The sequence below is a fragment of the Carassius gibelio genome, chromosome B22 (genome assembly GCF_023724105.1).
Source record: "Carassius gibelio isolate Cgi1373 ecotype wild population from Czech Republic chromosome B22, carGib1.2-hapl.c, whole genome shotgun sequence".
In the NCBI taxonomy this organism is placed as follows: domain Eukaryota; kingdom Metazoa; phylum Chordata; class Actinopteri; order Cypriniformes; family Cyprinidae; genus Carassius; species Carassius gibelio.
This window is the reverse complement of record NC_068417.1, coordinates 7,112,634-7,135,107: the sequence shown is the minus strand read 5'-3', so window position 1 is coordinate 7,135,107 and position 22,474 is coordinate 7,112,634. Positions and strand designations below refer to the sequence as shown.

The following is a 22,474-nucleotide window of genomic DNA, read 5'->3' as shown; positions in this document are numbered from 1 at the left end:
AATAGATAAGTCACTGGAACCAGCGCTATCACAAAACAAACATGATAAAAGCAGACGTTTGTTTGCTTGCTTTGTTAAAGATTTAAATCCAAAAGCATCAATGTTTTACAATAATAAGAGATACATTAATCATAATGAATTAATTTATCAGGACTAAAAAAATAGTCACACAGAAATAAAGCGGTATGAGCCGTTATATCACAAAAGAAAGAGGACACATTCCCTACACTCACTCACCCTCAAGACATCCTAGATGTATATGAATTTCTTCTTTCAGACAAATATAATCAGAGTTATATTAAAAATGTCCTGGCTCTTGAGTGATATATTCAACGATCACAGATTAAGGTCCTTTCAAGAGCTGAAAGACTGCTACAATCTTCCTGGTCATTCCTACTTTCTGTATTTAATGTTGAGAAGGGCAATGTGTGCATATGTCGTCAGTGGAACCGTAATCTGGACTCTCATCCTCTGTTGGACTGTGTGAATTATTCTCAGGCACGAGGAGCAGTGTCATTCATTTATAACAGATCACTCAAGCAGTGCTGCGGCACACTCCCCATCACTACTATATGGGAAAACGATCTGCCCCTTTCAAACCCAACTGGGACTGGATTTGGGAAAGTATTCCAACAAGGTTCAAAAATCTTGCTCACCAACTAATACATTATAAACTCATTCACAAGGCTTACGCTACTTCATATGTCCTGCACAAAATGAAGCGCTTGCCTAACCCTTTCTGCTCAATCTGTAGTTCAAATACTGTGGGGACTTATGTTTTATGAGTGTCAACATGTTGGTGAATTCTGGGATCAGGTTTTTCAAGTTTTGACAGAGCTGTGTGACGTGGTTATTTTCAAACATCCCAGTCTTTGTTTGTTGAATGATGATGCTGAGCTCAATCTGAATGTTAACCAGCGAAGGATCCTTCACACTGCTCTAACTGTGGCCAAAAAGATCATTTTTAAAATCTGGCATGAACCCACATCCCCAGTGTTTAAAATGTGGCTTATAGAACTCAAAAATATTGCATTGTTGGAATACACAACAGCGAGAATTAATAAAGCCAAACCAAAATCTCAAACCACGAATCTAAGACCCCCCCCCCCGTCTATTTATTTGATCTATTTATTATTTATTTATTTTATTTTATATAGTTAAGTTGTGTCACGCATGTTGACCATGTTCTATTCTGCAATAAAAAAATAAAAAAATAAATAAAATGTCTTGGCTCTTACAAGCTTTATAACGTGGGGTCGGACTCAAATGAGAATTAAAAGACGACTGTAACATTACTAGTCATGTAACATGTGAAATGATGTAAGATACTCACTTCAGTGTGTTGAGTGTACAGTGTTTATCCTGCAGTAGAGCAGAGATCTGATTCACTCGTGTGTCTCCTAGTTCATGTTCTCTCAGATTCAGCTCTTTCAGGAGTAACGGGTTTTTACCCACAATTCCAGTCACATACTGACAGCCTTCATCTGCAGCAGGACCCAAAAACCTTCAGAAGAGAAGATGAAGCTGGAATCAATTCAATGTGCATCGCATCACAAAACATTTAAAGATTATCAAACATTGTTTGTAACGAAAAGTACAGTTCAAGTTAAAACAGTTGAACATTTAAATATACAAATCATTTTTAAGAAAGTCAAAAGTAAATTCTTTAAAATAAACTCTGGGGCAGAAGCTCACTAGATCATGATTCTCAAAAATCTGAAGCCCTTTCTGGCTTTTAAGCAGGAGATGAGGAAAGTAACCAAAGAGATAACTAGCTTGTGACAGCTAAGCATTCATAGTGATCTATTTAGTTGATCTTTTGATGCTGGCTCTTTCTATTATTATGTAGCAGAATTCACCAAACACTGGACTAACACAAATGATAAAGAGTCGAGGCTGAATGTTTTTGTCCTCTGTGTGCTACACAGACATTAGTAATCAAACACACAGATCATCGTAAAAGACCAAACTAATAGAGCACAGATCACCTGCTCCAGTGGTTCCCAAACTGAGGGACAGTGTACAGTCAGCAGATTATTCTGCCAAATAAACCTCTGCAGGGTGATAAAGACTACACTGAATCATTTCACCACTTATGTGGCCAAGTAAATAATTGAACACAAAATATTAATCTGACATATTTTAATGAGCTCAACATTAGCACTCAGTTATCAGTTGTAGCAGTTGTGATTGATTCATCAATCACACATCTAGTGGTCTGTTATTGATACAGAGTTGTATTGCAGGGAGTCATGTAGAAATATAAATGAACGATGCATGGTTCTGCTCTAAGCGTCTACAGCAGACAGGAATACAGAAGCCTATATGTTAAAACATTCAAATAGATCATTTAAATTGATAATATTTCACAATATTACAGTGTTTGCTGTATTTTTAATAAATAAATGTAGCATTGGTGAGCGTAAGAGACTCTCAAAAAAAAGAAAAGAAGAAGGGGTGAGGGGACCTTGAAAATATTTTTCTCTACAAAAGAGGGGCCCGACAGAAAAAGTTTGGGAACCACTGGCCAACTCAAACACAATATTTAATTTAATTTAATTCTTACAGGCCCCACTTTTTGAGAAAAACAATGAAACAATAAAAAAAACACTTTTCAGGTCTATGTCCAATCGCTCACTTTTTCTAGTTTTGTAAGGCCATTATTTTTTTTTCTCATATCACAATATAATATTGATATCTCCTGGACAGTGTAAAATATTGTGATATGCATTTTAGCTCATATCGCCCACCCCTGCTCTGGATAGTTTTATTTAACTGATATCTGTGTCTATGCACAATTATCACGGATCTTCTCCTGACACACATCACATGTCTGTGGTCTGTGATAGATCTGCTGTAGTAGATCTACAGTGTTGTGAATCTGAGCTTGATGGAAATTAATGTACAGTGCATTCAGTAACGTTTAAACAATCAGGATAATAAATCACACTGAATATGTTTTTCATGAGAAATGTCCACAATAACACAATCATAAATGTTAATTGAGGCACCAAACTACTGAACACCAGCACATCTAGTGACCCAAAATGTCTGATTAAGCTGAAACGTTTAACACAACTAAACTGTGCTGACATTTATCATCAAAACAACAGCAGCTGCAGCATCTGATCTTTCATGTTTGATCATTTTCAACATTTTTAATGCAACAAATTGTATACCTTACTAAATTAGTCAAATACTATAATTCACATGCGTATCATTTATTTTTCATTATTTCATCAGATCTCACCTCAGTGTGTTGAGTTGACAGTTTGGATCCTGTAGTAAATCACTGAGCAGCTTCACTCCTGATTCTCCAGGATCATTTCCTGTGAGATCCAGCTCTATCAGGTGTGAAGGGTTTGATCTCAGAGCTGAAGACAGAGCTTTATAACCTTCTTCACTGATACTGCAGTCTGAAAGTCTATTAGAAAAGGTTTAATTTTATTCAAAGTTATATAAATTAATATTACTACTACAAAAAGGTTTAATATATTTCTTCTAATCAGAGAAGAAAAAAACATTTTGTCATCTGATCATGTCTTTCCTTTTTTAGATTACTGCAGTAACATTTGCATTTTGAGCCAAAGAGAATGTTATTGTTAAAAACCAAAAGATGGTTCATTACACTCACCTGAGTTTCTCCAATGTGCATTTTGTATTTTCTAATCCTTTCTGGAGTTTCTTCACCCCTGAATCCTGCAGATTATTGTTGCTCAGGTCAAGCTCTTTCAGACTGGAGTTTGATCTCAGGACTGTAGCCAGAGCTGAACAGCTTTCCTCTGTTAGACCACAACCACGCAGCCTAAAATGATGAACACGAGGGGAGAATTTACAAATACAAAGTATGGTAACACTTTACAATACGGTTAAATTAAATGTTAGTTAACGTATTAATGATGAACATTGAACAATAAATTTTTTACAGTATTAATTAATCTTTGACAACGTTAGTTAATGAAAATAGAGCTGTTCACTAGGGCTGTGAATCTTTGGGTAGGCAGCGATTCGATTCGATTCACGATTCATAGGTTTTCGATTCGATTCAAGAACGATTTCTGCAAATTTAGAACGATTCAATTCGATTTGATTCACAATTAAATTCGATTCGATTATAATGTTTCGATTCTGCACTCTTTAAATGCATTCACAGGATTCTTTAAATGCTAAAACAGGGGGCATTTACCGTAGCCTTTATGGTTAGAGAACCATAGGTTTAAAAAAAAAAAAAAAAAAAAAAAAAAAAACACTTTGTCTATTGTTATATGCTAGTTTAATGTTGGTATGGCATGACATGGCATACGTAAAAATTTATGTAAGCCAAGATAAAGATAAAAAAAGAGCTTTAAGAGTATTATGTATAAGCTAACATTTTCTCACACCAGGGGCGTAGCCATCATTTAAGAAGTTACAGCAATATCAAATACAATTGTTTTATGTATGTAGCCTATGTATTATCATAATTATTATTTTTATTATTTATTTTTTTTAAATATTATTATTATTTTTCACAAGGAATTCTCTTCTTTTTTTATTACTTTTAATTAGCTGTAAGAAATCAAATACACTGCTGGACAATAATCAATCATTTGTTATCGATAATTTATTCCTAATGGCAATTTTATGATTGATTTATATACTAGGCTACATTTAATTATCAATTATTTTAATTTTCTGCACAGAATAAGGTAGAAAATATACTTTATAGTTTCTGTACTGTAATAAATTCAGTTTAGCTGCAGATAAAGCCTGGCACATCTATGAGATCGAGATCACTTTTCTTTCAGTGTGAAAACTTCTTTATCTAATTTTCAGAAAATAAAATGCTATAGTAGCTATTAAACTTTTCCTCTCCATCAGAGAATGATGATTCTGAGAGAAAACACGCCAGATGTCTGTGCAATCCTGTGACAGTCTCAGGCGGATAAGAGGCAAGAACACGGTTCAAGGTCTCCATTAATTTGTGCGTGTAGTAATTTAATGTGTATATATTTTTGAAAGCACTGAATCGCTACGGAAATCGCGATTCATTTGATTCTTAGCGTTTTTAATCGATTTCTGTCCGAGATTGGTGATTCACGATTCAAAAATCATGTTTCAAGATCGATGCATATGAATCGTCAGGGTTTGTAATCGATGCATCGAGAAAATGAGTGAATCGTTACACTCCTACTGTTCACTGTTAGGTTAATGTTAATTCACAGTGCATTAATGTAAACAAGCACTACTTTTGATTTTAATAATGCATTAGGAAAGGTCGAAGTTAACATTTAAGGGACCATATGACTTTATTCAATCATTAAACAAATACTAAAGGTTATGTAATATGTCAAATGTAACAAGTAATGAGCTCTTCTAGAAATTACCTTTACAATAATAATCCATTAAGTTAATTAGTTTTATTCTTGTCAGTTTACTCTGCAATTTAGTGTACAACTGAATCCAAAATGGCCTTGAGACACATCCGCTAACCTGAGATCCTTCAGTTTACAGTTACTGAAAGGGGTCATAAACTGAGAAATTACATTTCCCTTGATTATTTTTACATAACATGTCAACATACTATAAAAACATCCTGTATGTTTAAGAACTCAAAACCTTCTAGTTAGTTCAAAAACAGCTTTTATGATACAATACAATGTTTGTTTATTTATATAGCACATTTAAAACAACAGATGTTGACCAAAGTGCTGCACACATGGATATTGGCATTAGTAAAGTAATGCTGTTGGGCGATTTTAACATTTATGTTTTCTGTGCTTCTAAACCATATTCTGCAGGATTTTTTAAGTCTTTTAAGGATTTTTACTCAGTGGGTTTCTGGTCCAACACATATCCATGGTCATCCCCTTGATTTGATTTTAACCCATGGTTTTTCTGTTTCAAACATTTAAATCAGCAGTGCATCTTTTCTGATCACAGGCTGGTTCTTTGTACTGTCCTCTTACGAGGCAGAATCCTCAGAAATCCATCGCTGACACGTTTGACTCGCTTTTTTACATTCTAGTGAAGATTTTTTTGGAGCCTGCCATTAAGTCTGCAACTAACTGGAGTTGGACTCTACTCTGCTTAATCTGGATGCTGATGCACATCTTAATCTTTTTAATTATACTTGTGCTGACATCAATTATACACAATTATATTGCCCCCTTGAAGTATAAAATTCATAAGCCTGTACCTGTGCCCTGGCGCACACAATATGCATAATCTGAAACGGACTTGTAGACAGGCTGAATGCAAATGGAAGAAGGACAGATTGCAGGTTTCTTATGAAGTTTTGGGGAACTTCTATAACATGTTTCAGAAAGCTGTAAGGGCTACAAAAAGCAAAATATTTGTCTGAACTTATCACAAAAAATTTTTGTCACAAACCTCAAGTTCTTTTTTCTACTATTAACTCTGTCTAATATCCATCTCTGCATTCTTTTCTAGAGTCGTCTACTGGAAAGTTTTTTGTGAGAAGATCACAACATTAAGATCCCAGCTGTCTAACTCAATATACTTTTTGTATGATGTTCCATTATGTTCTTCTACCTGCTCAGAGTTTGAACCTATTGATTTCACCTCGTGTAATGAAGTTGTTGGTCACCAAAAAACAACTAAATGTCCTCAGGATATTATTCCATCTCTTTTTCTTAGACCAGGACCAACTGTGTCCATGAATTGTCTGTTATTGTTTATTAACATGTTTGTCTTCTATCTCTTTCATTTCATGGATTTAACGAGTTATCCGAGTCAAAGCGTTACAACTTCTTCACCGACGCGCACGTGTGTTTGTGTGTGTGAAATTCGGTGCTGAAGTGAAATAGCTGGGCAGTTTGATAGCCAAATTATAAAAGGCTGCCTAATAAAAATAATAATAGTTATTATTATTATTAGGCCTATAATTAAATACATTAATAGGAGAATGAGCCTTATATCGTCTTGACTATCGAGAGATTCTATCGTCTATCGGCACAACCCTACAACATACAAACAACCTCATGTTTGAAAAACAAGAAAATTTAAGTTTTGAAATGGCCTAACATAAGTCCACTCTTAAACCACATTGAAATGCTGGGTTAGAACCTGCAACATAGAGTTCATGCTGGAATAAAGCCAAATAATTTAACTGAACTGAAGCAGTTCTGCCTTCAAATCTGTAGCAAATTAACGAGGTCCATGTTAACAGATGGATCTGAATTCTAACCAAATACTAGGATTGGTCACAAAACTTACCTCAGTATCTCTAATTTGCAATTTATATCCTTAAGTCCAGTGCAGAGTAGCTTCACTCCTAAATCCTGCAGATTATTATTGTTCATGTTCAGATCTTTCAGATTGGAATCTGATCCAAGAACTGTAGCCAGAGCTGGACAGCTTTTGTCTGTTAAGCCACAATCATTTAACCTACAATAAAAATAAATAAAATCACAGAGTTAGATGCATATAATACATTTGTTAAACACAAAAATAAAATTTATACCAACAATTTTTACATGAACAGAAAAAAAACATATATACTGCATATTTAATAGAATTGTATTCATTCAAATGTTGTAGATAAAACAAACTAGCTGTCACATTTCACACATGAGGAGCACGGGATCTAAGGAGGGAGGAGATGAGAAGTGAATAATTCAAAATGGTTTTATTAACAAAGGCTGGGGATCGCACAGGAGAGAGCTTTGGGGCTGGAGATGACACCCTTCTCCTCCTCCCTAGTTTCCTCTTCTGGATCGGGGGGAAGGTTGGTGAACTAGAGTGCTAAACGACTGGTGGGCTTGGTACAGCAGGAACCGGCAGGCTTGCCACATGAACAGACGGCCAGCTTTACTCTGGAACGACAGGCAGACCTGTAGGGCGGCTGGTAGGCTTGTCTTTGGCGCAACCGGCAGGCCAGAGAGCCACGGCCGGCAGCCTTGACTGAAGAATGACATTTGATGGCTGACAAAGAACTGCACACAGAACGCACTATAAAATACATGGACACCAATGGGAAACACCTGGGAATTAATTAATACACACCGCTGGAGACAAATACACTCAAAAAGTGAGACGAACAGGAAGGACCAAATAAGGGCAATAAAGACAAAACATGAACCAGAGATTGACACTAGCATGCTTGTATTCAGCTTAATAAAATATGTATATTAATAATAAGCTTATATCATTAATGGCAATGATATATATATATATATATATATATATATATATATATATATATATATATATATATATACACACACACACATATAGTGCTGCTCTATCATCTTGATGAGTTTCATAAACTTCTGCTATAAAGAAGATATAGAAAGTTGAACTGCATATTGGAGTGGAAATAACTATGGAACAATGTGGTTTATAATAACATGACATGCTTCTGTAACTAAACAGCTTGCTGAAAACAGAAATTTCTACATAAATCCCATGTAAATCTAATAAAATATCATTGCTCTTTATATAAAAAAATATAATAATAAAGTTAAACAATGTGTGTTATTATTTAACCCTAACAAAGATATACACTTATAATTGGTATATGATTAATAATCACTATAGATCAGGGTTGTCCAAAGCTGCTATGTATCAATGTAGATTAATGCAATTTTACAAAACATTAACAAAGAACAATAACTTACAGAGCTCTTTTGCAGGTTTTGATGACTGCTGATAATCTAATGAGACACTCGTCTGATTTCTTGAATTTCTGCAGCTCAAACTCCTCCAGCTCCTCGTCTGATGTCAACAACACAAAGACCAAAGCAGACCACTGGGCAGGTGAAAGATCAGCAGATGAGAGACTTCCTTTGCTAAGGTGGGTCTGAATGTCTTCCACCAGAGTTTGGTCGTTCAGTTCATTCAGACAGTAGAACAGATTGATGGATCTCTCTGGAGACAGATTAGACTCTAATTTCTGCTTGATGTACTGAACTATTTCCTCTTTGCTCTGCTCATTTCTATTTTTCTGTGTCAACAGACCCTGTAAGAGTCTCTGATTGGACTGGAGTGACAAACCAAGGAGGAAACGAAGAAAAAGATCCAGGTGTCCATTATCACTCTCTAGTGCCTTGTCCACTGAAGTCTTGAGCAAATCAATCACGGTTTCACTTTTATTTTCCTGTTCTGTAGAGTCTTGATCAAAAACATATTTCTTGTTGATGTCTAGAAACAGATGTGCATAAAGGGCTGCAATAAACTCTTGAATGCTCAAGTGAACGAAGCAGTACATGGTACCAAGAGTGATCCCTGTTTCCTCCTTAAAGATCTGGGTACACATGCCTGAGTACACTGATGCCTTACAGACGTCAATACCACAGGCTTCCAGATCTGTGTCATAGAAGATCACATTGTTTCTTTCCAGCTGATCAAATGCCAGTTTCCCCAGTGAAAAGAGGGCATCTTTATCCCAGGAAACATCTGGTGTATGTTCTCCATCATATTTTCGTCTGCTCTGCTGGATCTGAAATCTGAGGAAGTGTGTGTACATTTGTGTCAGAGTCTTAGGAGTGTCTTCAGTATTTGACTCCTGCAGTGTTTTGGAGACATCATCAGCCTGATTGTTTTTCACAACATCATTTCTTTTCTCCTCTAAAATGTTCTGGAGAACAGTGGCTGAAATCCAGCAGAAGACTGGGATGTGGCACATGATAAAGAGACTCTTTGATTGTTTAACATGATCAATGATTTCTTTGGCCTGATTCTCATCTGTGAATCTTTTTCTGAAGTACTCCTCCTTTTGTGCATCATTGAATCCTCGTATCTCTGTCAGTCGGTCGATACAGTCAGGAGGAATCTTACTGGCAGCTGCTGGTCTGCTGGTGATCCAGATGAGAGCAGAAGGAAGCAGATTTCCCTTGATGAGGTTCGTCAGGAGAACATCCAGAGAGGATGGTGAGGAAACATCAGACCACGTCTCATTATCCTTAAAGTTTACAGGAAGACGACATTCATCCAATCCATCAAGAATGAACATGACTTTAAATTGATTTCTTCTTGTAAGGTTCAGTCCTTTTGTCTCTGGGAAAAACTGAGTTATAAGGTCCATCAAACTTAGTTTTTCTTGCTCTTTTAAGTTCATCTCTCTAAATGGAAGAGGAAATATGAAGCTGATATCTTGATTTTCTTTTCCTTCGGCCCAATCCAGAACAAACTTCTGCACAGAGACTGATTTTCCGATGCCAGCAACTCCTTTTGTCAGTACAGTTCTGATCTGCTTGTCTTGTTCAGGTGCTTCAAACAAATGTTTGCACTCAACCTGTATCTCCTGTGATTCATGACGTCTGGAAGCAACTTCAATCTGTCTCACCTCATGTTCAGTATTGACCTGTTCACTACAACCCTGAGTGATATAGAGATCTGTGTAGATGTTCTTCAGAAGGGTAGAGTCACCTTGCTTTGCAATTCCTTCAAACACACATTGATACTTCTTCTTTAGGCTACACTTTAGCTGATGAATGAAGAACAGTTCATCTAAACAGAAACAAAAATACAGATATTGTTTAATCTTATTTTCTCTCCTACATTTATAAGTGACAATCTGACAGATGATTACGAGTCTCTCACCTTCTAGAGTATCAGCAGCTTCATCTTGCTTCATCTCTCTCAGGAAGTAGAGCGTGAGATCAAGAGCTGCTTCTTTCATACTGCATCTGTTCTCATTAAAGTCCTTCACAAAGTATTGCAAGTCCTCTTTTTGTAATATTTTCTTAAACTTTTCCAGTTCTTTCTTCAGAAATGTTATTATTTTGCCCTCAAGGTGCTACAAAGAAAGAAGAGAATGAATGAGAGATAAAAAAAAAAAAAAAAACTATATTTGGTGAAAATTATTTATTCAGTAATTAAAAATATTCATCAAAAATCAAGTTGAGACAAGCATTACTTTGTTGTAAATATTAATAAAAATAGGCTTTCATTCTTATTTTATAGGTTCTTAAAAAGAAAATTTTGAAATAAAGGTTCTGTCACACTCTTATTCAATAACATTTGTTTATTATAATTATTAAATATTCTTAAAAATGTGTTTTATTACCTGGAAGATCTGCAGGAGACTGTCTGTAAAATTATTGTGGTTCCTGTGAGACTGTAAATCTGGATCTAATGTTTCATACTGAAGCCTGATAGTAAATAAAATAAATCAAAATACTGCATTTTTCCGATAATTATTCACTGACACACTTTCTGACACAGTCTGGGTTTAAAGAAAAATAAGAAACGCATCAAATACCGTTTGGTTCGTGATGTTTCTTCACTGAAGACTGGTCCTTCACCCTTTGAGCAGTTACTCTTCACAGACACAGAGCTGGACACATGTGAGTCTGATCTTACACTAATGACACAAAGAAAACACTTTACTACAGGAGCTCCTTCAGTCTCATTTAAAGAGCTTCACTGTTGAGGATGGTAATGAAGCACAGTATAGACATGTATTTGTCCATCTATGACTATGTCTACAGACTCCTGAAGATGCACCACTGCAAAGAAGACTCCACCTCCTCCCGGCGACCAGGTGATGACGCTGACCCCAGACAGCGTGAGGAGATCCTTCAGCAGGATCAATGCACGCAAAGCTCCAGGTCCTGACAACATCCCTGGGCGTGTACTGAGAGACTGTGCAGCAGAACTCACTGATGTCTTCACAGACATTTTCAACATCTCGCTGAGTCAGGCTGTTGTTCCCACATGCTTCAAATCTACCACCATAATTCCAGTTCCGAAGAAGCCATCTCCATCCTGCTTCAATGATTACCGTCCTGTTGCACTTACTCCCATCCTCATGAAGTGCTTTGAACGGCTAGTCATGCACCACATCAGGTCTGCCCTCCCCCCCTCCCTGGACCCCTTCCAGTTTGCATATCGGTCCAACCGCTCGACCGATGATGCCATCTCCACTACCCTCCACACAGCACTCACACATCTTGACAAAAAGGACTCATATGTCAGAATGCTGTTCATTGACTTCAGTTCAGCATTCAACACAATCATCCCTCAACAGCTCTTTTCATACTGATCCAGCTGGGGCTCAACACTTCGCTGTGCAACTGGCTGTTGGACTTTCTGACTGGAAGACCTCAGGCAGTACGGGTCGGCAGCAACACATCCAGCACCATCACACTGAACACTGGGGCCCCCCAAGGATGTGTGCTGAGCCCCCTCCTCTTCACTCTGCTGACCCATGACTGCACACCATCACACAACTCCAACCTCTTTATTAAGTTTGCGGATGACACGACTGTGGTGGGTCTCATTAGCAACAAAGATGAGACAAACTACAGGAGCGAGGTGAGCCGCCTGGCCGGATGGTGCAGTGACAACAATCTCTCTCTGAACGTGGAGAAGACGAAGGAGATTGTTGTTGACTTCAGGAGAGCACACACTCAGCACGTTCCTCTGACCATCAACGGTGCGACTGTGGAGAGAGTGAGCAGCACCAAGTTCCTGGGTGTGCACATCACAGAGGACCTCTCCTGGACTGAAAACACAGCAGCACTGGCCAAGAAATCACAACAGCGTCTCTACTTCCTCCGCAAACTGAGAAGAGCTAGAGCCCCGGCCCCCATCATGTACACCTTCTACAGAGGCACCATCGAGAGCATCCTTACTAGCTGCATCACTGTGTGGTATGGCGCCTGCAACGCGTCCTGCCGAAAGACTCTGCAACGCATAGTGAGAGCAGCTAAGAAGATCATTGGTGTCTCTCTCCCCTCCCTCCAGCACATCTACGGTCTCACTCGCAAAGCCCTCTGCATCGCAGGTGATCCCACCCACCCTTCACACAGCTTCTTCAGTCTGCTGCCATCGGGAGGAGACTGCGGAGTCTCCAGGCCAGGACCAGCAGACTGAAGGACAGCTTCATCCACCAGGCTGTTAGGAAGCTGAACTCACTCCCGAACTTGCCCCCCCTCCCCTCTTCTGCCCCAGGCACCACTGAACTATGAACACCCCCCACCCCCCACTAATATACGATGACACGCATCAGTCACTTTATGCAGGATTGGTCTGCTCACTACCTCATTCTCTATGGAACTGACATCATTCCACTACCTCATCAGTCAGTTAAATAAAATAACTGCTCTTGAGCCCTTTGCCACTTTTATCAGACCTAATAAGCTTTTGTTTTTGCACTAAAAAACCTTTTATCTGCACTGTTGTTCACTTCATTGATTTGCACTCTATCTGCCTTTTGCATTGTGCTGCTTTATTTAACTTTATTTTTAATTTTATTATATGTCTTTTTTAACATTCCCTTATTGTATAGTTGTATCTACATTTTATATTTTGATCTAGATTTTTAGCCTTTAATGTTAATGTTATCTGTATGCACCAGGGGTCTGAGAGTAACGCAATTTCGATTCTCTGTATGTATGTACTGTACATGTGGAAGAATTGACAATAAAGCAGACTTGACTTGACTTGACTTGACTTGATGGATCGATGGAAAGGCATATTCATGATTGGCTGCATGATCTATTTTCCATGGTTAATTTATACCTCCTTGTGGCTGCTTGTGTGATTGTGTTACTGGAAAGAAGCTCCAGACTGAGTTCAATAAAGAGGAAATCAGTCATTTATTGTATTATTTCATTCATTTCTATCACAAGCATCTTAGAGGAGAAATAAGCCAACACAACATTATAATGTCCAAGATAATAAATACATAGATGTTTTTTTTCTCACTGAAGTTCGGCATGTTACCATACTTTGACCGGTCACTCTTCACAGACACATGCGAGTCTGATCTTACACTAATGACTTTCTTTTTTTACTTGAATGGAGAACAGAAGTGTCAACGCTACACAGTTCTGTTAGCATACTTCAATTTAAGGGAACATATGATGCTATTTTAAAAATTCATCACTTTGTTTATTGGGTGTAATAATAATAACAGTAACAATGTCGTTGTAATAATTACCGTATCTGTTGAACTCAGAGTCCAAGTCTGAGCTGAAACTTTCAGAGATAAGCTTTTATTTTGCAACTCTCTAATCTTTCAGATACAAACTCATAAAGTTATAATTTTTCTTCTTCACTGTAACAACTTTATGTCCTGAAGTGTCAACATAAAATACAGTTATTTAGGAGTGGTTTATTGCATTTTATGTAGTTATTTAGGTGTGGTTTATTGTATTTTCTGTACAGTGTATTTAGGTGTGGTTTATTGTATTTTCTGTACAGTGTATTTAGATGTGGTTTATTGTATTTTCTGTACAGTGTATTTAGGTGTGGTTTATTGTATTTTATGTACAGTGTATTTAGTTGTGTATATCTGATGTAGTACACAGGAAGCTGGGAGAAAATGCACTGCAGCTTCATAAAGCGTGCTGTACACAAGCTAACCTTTGGGTCGTACGGCTCAGGAACAGAGTTATTAATAAATCTTAAACACTGAATCCAAACAAAGAGGGTTTGCTTTCTCATCCAAACACACAGCGTCTCTACAACATGACGACAACACTACAAGTCACTGAAGCCTCGTCTTCTCTTTGTGTAAACCTTTGAACAGCATTACGTTAATAATTTACTTTGTGGTGCAGACATTTGTGAAATTAATATCTGGACTTCAGTCAAGGCATTTTAATCATTTCTGGATCAGTGTTCTCTGTTAGACAGAATAAATCCCTTTACAGCAGACTGTGACCTTCGTAACTTTGAAGATCGTACACAGATATATTGCACACTAAAGGAAAATGATTGTCTGACAATAAATTTATGACTTAAAACCAAGGTCACTGATGTGGAATGATTTACTTTAGTATCTACAGACCCAGTGCTGAAGAGCGACTGTAAAGTGACTAAATTATGATTCTGATTTTTAGTTCTGAGATATTTTAATCTATTGGCTACTTTTTTTTTAATTTCAATGTTATTTTTAATTAGGAAATTATGAAGCTCTGAAGTTCTGTGAAGCATTTATAAATACAAAAAGTTTGTAAAAGGGATAGTTCACCCAAAAATGAAAATTCTGTCATAATTTACATCATCTAGTTGCTTTCTTAAATTGAACATAAAATATATTTTGAAGATTGCTGGTAATCAAACAGTTGGTGGTTCCCATTGACTTCCATAGTATTTTTTTTTTTTTTCGACATGAGGGTGAGTACATTTTGGGTGAACTATCCCTTTAAAGTTTAGTTTTTTCCAGCAATCCTCTGAACCTGCAGCAGTGTTTAAAATGATTGTCTGAAAGCAGACTCAGTCTTACCTCTGTTTGTGTGAGAGACTCATCTTTCCTCTCTTCTCTGACATACTGCAGATGAACAGCTCAACACTGAGATCTTTGTGTCTCTGAAGACGATCAGATGCTCATCATGACCTGGACATGACAATCAGATCAAGATCATGTTTCTGCTTCTCTGTGGTTTGTTACTTATGCGACAGACAGGTATAAGTTATAACTGAACAAATCCAGCTTCATCCAGCTCTGAAACGCGTTCATCATTCTCCTAAATAAGTGTAATGGTGAAAGTATTCAGACTTACTTGCAGTAGTTCAGACGATCTTGTGCTTCAGGGACAGAATCCAGAAGTCTTTCAAACACTTTCGGTTTGTGATCGCTGTTAAACACCTGTGCGATCTTCACGATTGATGTTTGTCACCTGACACGACTTCATCTTGGAGAAACTCAAAGTCCAGTTAACAACAGATCTCGTGCATCAGCGCCACCAACTGGACAGAAATGTGAAGCACAAACACACCTGCTTTCTCCTTCTTCTTCCTTCTAACAGCAGATCCCAAACTAAAACAGTGCACTAGCGCCACCTGCTGTTTCTTCACATTCTCCCTCTCAATCTGCTCCATTCACCTCCTTCTGCTACATCTGACTACTCTGAAGGGTTAATGAATAATGACAAATCATATCAAATAATCCAAGACAAACATATCAGTCTGAAAGGTAATGATTATATGCTATGTAACAGAATTATATACAGTCCTGTTTTTATTTGAAGAAACATAATTACATTTCTTTCATTACAGCAATAGTCTATGAATTCAGATTGAAGGATTTATTCAGTTATTCTGTAGGTTATGATGAATAATTAAGATATATGAAATGTATGATTCATTAAATTAGTTTAGATCTCAATTAATTATAATGAACTTTCAGTTTCTACATACAAAGTGAAAATGTCCAGTTATTTTCATCTTATTATCTGAATTTATCATCTCTGGTTGCTGTGATGTAGATATATGTGCTTTTAGACAGAGACATTGCTGGCTCTAAAGCGTAGATTTACTGTGGTGTAATACATTTCACATAATTACTCTGAGATTACTGACTCTAGTTAAGTCAGAATCAATTCAGATGTCACAATTTATTATCAGTCAGGTAAATATGTATTATACCAATTACAGAGCCAATTCAGAGATATCAAATCAATAGAAGACATCACTTTCTCAAAGACAGATCTAAGAGTGAGTATGGAGTGTATATGAACACACTGCACACTACGAGCTCATCTGGATACAGAAGGACCCGGATCTTCTTACAACATTTCCTGAAGTACTTCAGACCAAAGCAAACACTGATGCATTGATCACGTGATCATTTACATCTTTTTGGGGACAGATGGTAACTCACATTAAAGACCCTGGGACCTGACACACACTCGACAGTGAGCAGAATATCTCTAAACTCTTAGGATCTGTATTTACCTTCTTTATATTAACTGTAAGATTGAGATCATTGTAGCAGTCGCTCTGAGAGAATTCAGATCATACCAGACACGACTCAGAATATTACTTCATTCATGTACAACATCATAATACTAGAATACAAATGTTTTATGTGTTTAAACAGAACTTGAAAGATGAGATTTTGTGTTATAATAAAAGCGACAAAGCACAAAGCGTATCACAATTATTGAGTGGCTGGTGAACTACAAATAATGAATGTTCTTGAAAACTTATATTTCTTCTAACTAAGCATTTATAGCAGCAATCAAACGGCTTATGAATAGTCACAATATTTTACCTCAGAAAAGACAAGAATACATTTTTTTAACAAATTTATTTCTGAAGCATGTTGGGTTGTGTTTTTACTTATTTGTTTTCTGTATTTCTATGTGATATATTGTGTTTGTTATATGATGCTACTATGCTAACTGTCACTTGTGAGATTAATAAAGTTGTTAACTTGTGCTGGATCTGAAGATGATCTACTCTGAATGTGTTTAGTGTGTTTGTGTAGTAGATGTTTGAGTGAAACAGTGTGGATCCTCTGGTGTTTCAAATGTGTTGCTGTAATAAAAGTCTTCTCACACTCGAAGCACATATGATCTCTCACACCAGTGTGTCTCTTCTGATGAAGTTTTAAATTGCCCAGTTCTGAAAAGCTCTTTCCACATAAAGAACATGAATGTGGTTTCTCTTCTGAATGAACTTTCAGGTGATTCTTCAGGTGTGAAGCTCTTACAAATGTTTTTCCACATTGATCACATTCATGCAGTTTCTCTCTGGTGTGGATGTTCTCGTGATTCCTCAGACTTCCTAAATCTGTGAAGCTCTTCTCGCACTGATCACATGTGAACGGTTTCTCTTCAGTGTGGATCCTCATGTGAACACTGAGAGTAAAGTTGTTTGACAAACTCTTTCCACACTGAGTGCAGGTCAAACTTTTCTTGTTTCTTCTTCTCAGTAAAGAAACTCTTTCGGTCTGTGAGCGAGTGTTTTCGCTGGTTTTGCCGTGATGATTTTTCTGCTCTTCACTCTCCTCCATCAGATCTGAAATGAAAGTAAAAGCATTACAATATAAATAAATAAAATATAAATCAGAGAAATGTGAGTGAAAGCAGACTATGCAAAATTATGACCATTTTTATGAAATGAGGTACAATGATCTACATTAAAAATGGACACAAACCCATGTTTCTGTAGTGAGAACTATTCAATGTTTGATCAACTCCACAATTGGTTTGGTGTAGAGCCTTACACAGGCCTCAAATTTAGGCCTGAGCCCGTCCCAATTTATCCTTCTCAAATCATCACGACTTGCCTAAAATAAAATCTATAGATATACTAAAACAGTTCAAGCATATAACATTGTTTAAACGTTAAACCTAGATAAATGTACGCTATATTCAATAGTTTGTGCAGAGAGTGGAAGCTATGTGCGCTTCACAGGCTTTGAAATTACTTAAGAGTAATTTATTTGTAACTGTAACTACTTTTATTTTTGCTAACTTGCAATATCAACACAATGTTGTGCTTTTATAAAATAAAGAAAACAAACATGAAGCGCTTTCTGCCGTCTGGTTTTGAAAAGGAGTGCTTTACAAAAATGAACCGAAACTCAGTGAAAACATGCCTCACAGACATAAATATATCTATAGAAAGCTTTAATCTAGTACTTAATGAAATAAAACATTGAAAACAAAAGCTTTTTTATAATGATCATAATCCGTATAGAATCATGTCTAATGAGGAGATGGCAAGCACTGCACATGAACAATTGGCTCATTGTTTGTCGTGGTAATCAAAGCAAAACTATTTCAAAATGCAGCTTTTCCTGAAGTATTGGGAACTTTTAATAAGTCCCCACACTCCAACTTCTCCCTGATGCTCTGATTGGTCAACTGTCACCTGTATGCTAATGCGTGTGTTAGGGATGTTCATTCTGGTTATTTTTCCTAACCGACAACCGACGCTCATTAACAGATTATTAACTGTTAACCAACAAGATTATTTTAAATTACAATTGAATTAAATTAGAAAGTATAAGTGTCTGTGACCCGTTCAAAATACTAACATTTGTTTCCCGGGAATTCATTTTACATGCGCAAAAAGCAGCAAACAACAGGATTCACATGGTCTTCATATCACATCACGCACCTGCAGCGCTTCTATGAATTACAATTATGATGATTTTTTTTGACTGAATTGAGAAGTTGCTTCCACAGTTTCACTGAATAAATAAATAAATCAAGTGATTGTGCTGGGGCAGCATGCACACACAGTTACTTTGACAATACAGTCTCTTCATTATCATAATAAAATACATAAACACTGTGCAGTTTAAATATGTAGTAAAATTTGTGCCATTAAGTGTTATCACTGTACCACCGTGATGTTATGTAAAACATTTTGTTTTACGTAGATATTTGAACCTGAATGAAGTACATAATAAATACAAATACACCACAAATACGGAAACATTTGATTTTGTGTCGAATGAGAGACCCAATGTTGGTTTCAGTTTCGTTTTGTTTTAAATGAATTTGTTTTGGCTTGTCGTCTGTATTGCTATAGCTTCTTATATTTTTAATTCTTGTTCTTTTCTAAATACTGTTAATTGAAAGGATTGTTGTGGAGTGAGGGGAACTAAAATAGCCTAGCTATGTAAACTGTAATCCGGTACTGATTCCAAATTACATGACAAAAATTATAGTTAGTAACATAATCCATTACATTACACATTTTAGATAATCTAATCAGACTACTTTAGATTACTTTTGACCTAACTTGATTTAAATAGGATAATATTCTACCATATTGACATAAAAATACAAAGAGTAATATATACATATATATATATATATATATATATATATATATATATATATATATATAATTTCACAAAGCTTGTCAGAACATTCTGTTTTTGCTTCAAATTGGGTTATTATTAAATCAAATTATGTGTATGATTATTATTATATAACTAAATGATATTAAATTATATAAATTATATGTATATGAATTATATAACAAAAATTAAATAACTGTAATAACAGATTTAGGTTAAATAAAGATGTCAGTCTTTATTTATTTCTTTTTAGGAAACAAATCAAAGAAAAAAAATATACTAATTCTGTTTCTAACATTCTGTATGTTGCTGAAAAACTAAATATATATTGTGTCCAGTTTTTAACCCAGTCATTTAAAGATAACACATTTTTTAAAACAAAAAATACGAGTTCACATATCGCACCTAAACACGCGTGGTAAACGTAATTAGAACTAGATACTAAATTAGTTAAAAATGCCTATCACAGCTATGATTCGCGAACCCCAAACTGACTCAAATGATTTGCGAACCCGCTCCGAACTCCCAAACTGACTCAAATGATTCGCGATCCCCAAACTGACTCAAATGATTCGCGATCCCACTACGAACTCCCGAACTGATTCAAATGATTCGCGATCCCCAAAATGACTCAAATGATTCGCGAACCCGCTCCGAACTCCCGAACTGACTCAAATGATTCGCAATCCCCAAACTGACTCAAATGATTCGCGATCCCGCTACGAACTCCCTAACTGAATCAAATGATTCGCGACCCCCAAACTGACTCAAATGATTCGCGAACCCGCTACGAACTCCCGAGCTGATTCAAATGATTCGCGAACCCGGTCCGAACTCCCGAACTGATTCAAATGATTCGCGAACCTGAAACTGACTCAAATGATTTGCGATCCCGCTACGAACTCCCGAACTGATTCAAATGATTCGCGATCCCCAAACTGACTCAAATGATTTGCGAACCCGCTCCGAACTCCCGAACTGACTCAAATGATTCGCAATCCCCAAACTGACTCAAATGATTCGCGAACCCGGTCCGAACTCCCGAACTGATTCAAATGATTCGCGAACCTGAAACTGACTCAAATGATTCGCGATCCCGCTACGAACTCCCGAACTGATTCAAATGATTCGCGATCCCCAAACTGACTCAAATGATTTGCGATCCCGCTACGAACTCCCGAACTGATTCAAATGATTCGCGATCCCCAAACTGACTCAAATGATTTGCGAACCCGCTCCGAACTCCCGAACTGACTCAAATGATTCGCAATCCCCAAACTGACTCAAATGATTCGCGATCCCGCTACGAACTCCCAAACTGAATCAAATGATTCGCGACCCCCAAACTGACTCAAATGATTCGCGAACCCGCTACGAACTCCCGAGCTGATTCAAAATATTCGCGAACCCGCTCCGAACTCCCGAACTGACTCAAATGATTCGTGAAACCGCTCCGAACTCTCGAATTGATTCAAATGATTCGCGACCCACAACCTGACTCAAATGATTCGCAATCCCCAAACTGACTCAAATGATTCGCGATCCCGCTACGAACTCCCTAACTGAATCAAATGATTCGCGACCCCCAAACTGACTCAAATGATTCGCGAACCCGCTACGAACTCCCGAGCTGATTCAAATGATTCGCGAACCCGGTCCGAACTCCCGAACTGATTCAAATGATTTGCGAACCTGAAACTGACTCAAATGATTCGCGATCCCGCTACGAACTCCCGAACTGATTCAAATGATTCGCGATCCCCAAACTGACTCAAATGATTTGCGATCCCGCTACGAACTCCCGAACTGATTCAAATGATTCGCGATCCCCAAACTGACTCAAATGATTTGCGAACCCGCTCCGAACTCCCGAACTGACTCAAATGATTCGCAATCCCCAAACTGACTCAAATGATTCGCGATCCCGCTACGAACTCCCAAACTGAATCAAATGATTCGCGACCCCCAAACTGACTCAAATGATTTGCGAACCCGCTACGAACTCCCGAGCTGATTCAAAATATTCGCGAACCCGCTCCGAACTCCCGAACTGACTCAAATGATTCGTGAAACCGCTACGAACTCCCGAACTAATTCAAATGATTCGCGATCCCCAAACTGACTCAAATGATTTGCGAACCCGCTCCGAACTCCCGAACTGACTCAAATGATTCGCAATCCCCAAACTGACTCAAATGATTCGCGATCCCGCTACGAACTCCCAAACTGAATCAAATGATTCGCGACCCCCAAACTGACTCAAATGATTCGCGAACCCGCTACGAACTCCCGAGCTGATTCAAAATATTCGCGAACCCGCTCCGAACTCCCGAACTGACTCAAATGATTCGTGAAACCGTTCCGAACTCTCGAATTGATTCAAATGATTCGCGACCCACAAACTGACTCAAATGATTCGCGAACCCGCTTTGAACTCCCGAACTGACTCAAATGATTCGCGAACCCGCTCCGAAATCCCGAACTGACTCAAATGATCCGCGAACTCGCTCCTAACTCCCGAACTGACTCATGATTCGCAATCATTTCAGAGCTGATGTCAAGTCAAGTTTTCATTGACTAAAACTAGACTAAAATGTTGAGACTTTCAGTCGACTAAAACTAAACAGGATAAGGTTGACTAAATATGATAAAAACGAACAAGGACATTTAACTGGTTCCTACATTATATTTCTATACACTTCTTCTAATCTCACACACTATTTAGGATGATAGTATGAACATTGAGACACAGGGCATGTCTTTATAAATGGAGAACTGAATCATTGACTCAAATGATTCAAAATTCACAAACATGAATCCTTCAGTAACGAAACTGCTGTGTGTTGCTCAGAGAAGCGTTTGGAAGCGTTTTCATTAACCAAATGGAGCAAAAACAGTCAACTTTGACAATATATCAAATATTGAACTAACATGTATATGAACTACTCGTTTTAACACTTTAAAATGTCAAATTTT

The 22,474-nt window shown here is 37.3% G+C and overlaps 2 protein-coding genes across 2 annotated transcripts in view; both read right to left on the bottom strand.

The window, feature by feature from the left end:
• The window catches only part of LOC127987699 (NACHT, LRR and PYD domains-containing protein 12-like), a 93,394-nt gene extending 77,642 nt beyond the window's left edge, over window positions 1-15,752 (bottom strand). The window contains exons 1-11 of the mRNA XM_052590057.1: window positions 15,675-15,752; window positions 15,459-15,590; window positions 15,182-15,292; window positions 11,207-11,308; window positions 11,012-11,096; window positions 10,546-10,741; window positions 8,622-10,452; window positions 7,219-7,389; window positions 3,635-3,805; window positions 3,251-3,424; window positions 1,334-1,504 (exon numbers count right to left, since the gene is read on the bottom strand). Of these exons, the coding sequence (XP_052446017.1) occupies window positions 1,334-1,504; window positions 3,251-3,424; window positions 3,635-3,805; window positions 7,219-7,389; window positions 8,622-10,452; window positions 10,546-10,741; window positions 11,012-11,096; window positions 11,207-11,308; window positions 15,182-15,225 (2,945 nt within the window). The 5' untranslated portion in view covers window positions 15,226-15,292; window positions 15,459-15,590; window positions 15,675-15,752. The remainder of the gene's footprint in view (window positions 1-1,333; window positions 1,505-3,250; window positions 3,425-3,634; window positions 3,806-7,218; window positions 7,390-8,621; window positions 10,453-10,545; window positions 10,742-11,011; window positions 11,097-11,206; window positions 11,309-15,181; window positions 15,293-15,458; window positions 15,591-15,674) is intronic.
• A 1,128-nt stretch (window positions 15,753-16,880) lies between these two features.
• On the bottom strand, window positions 16,881-18,577 carry LOC127987756 (gastrula zinc finger protein XlCGF7.1-like). Its single transcript, XM_052590159.1, has one exon. It carries the CDS (start codon window positions 17,693-17,695, stop codon window positions 17,078-17,080), a length of 618 nt encoding a protein of 205 aa, XP_052446119.1. The 5' UTR covers window positions 17,696-18,577; the 3' UTR covers window positions 16,881-17,077.
• Between the last annotated feature and the right edge of the window lie 3,897 nt (window positions 18,578-22,474).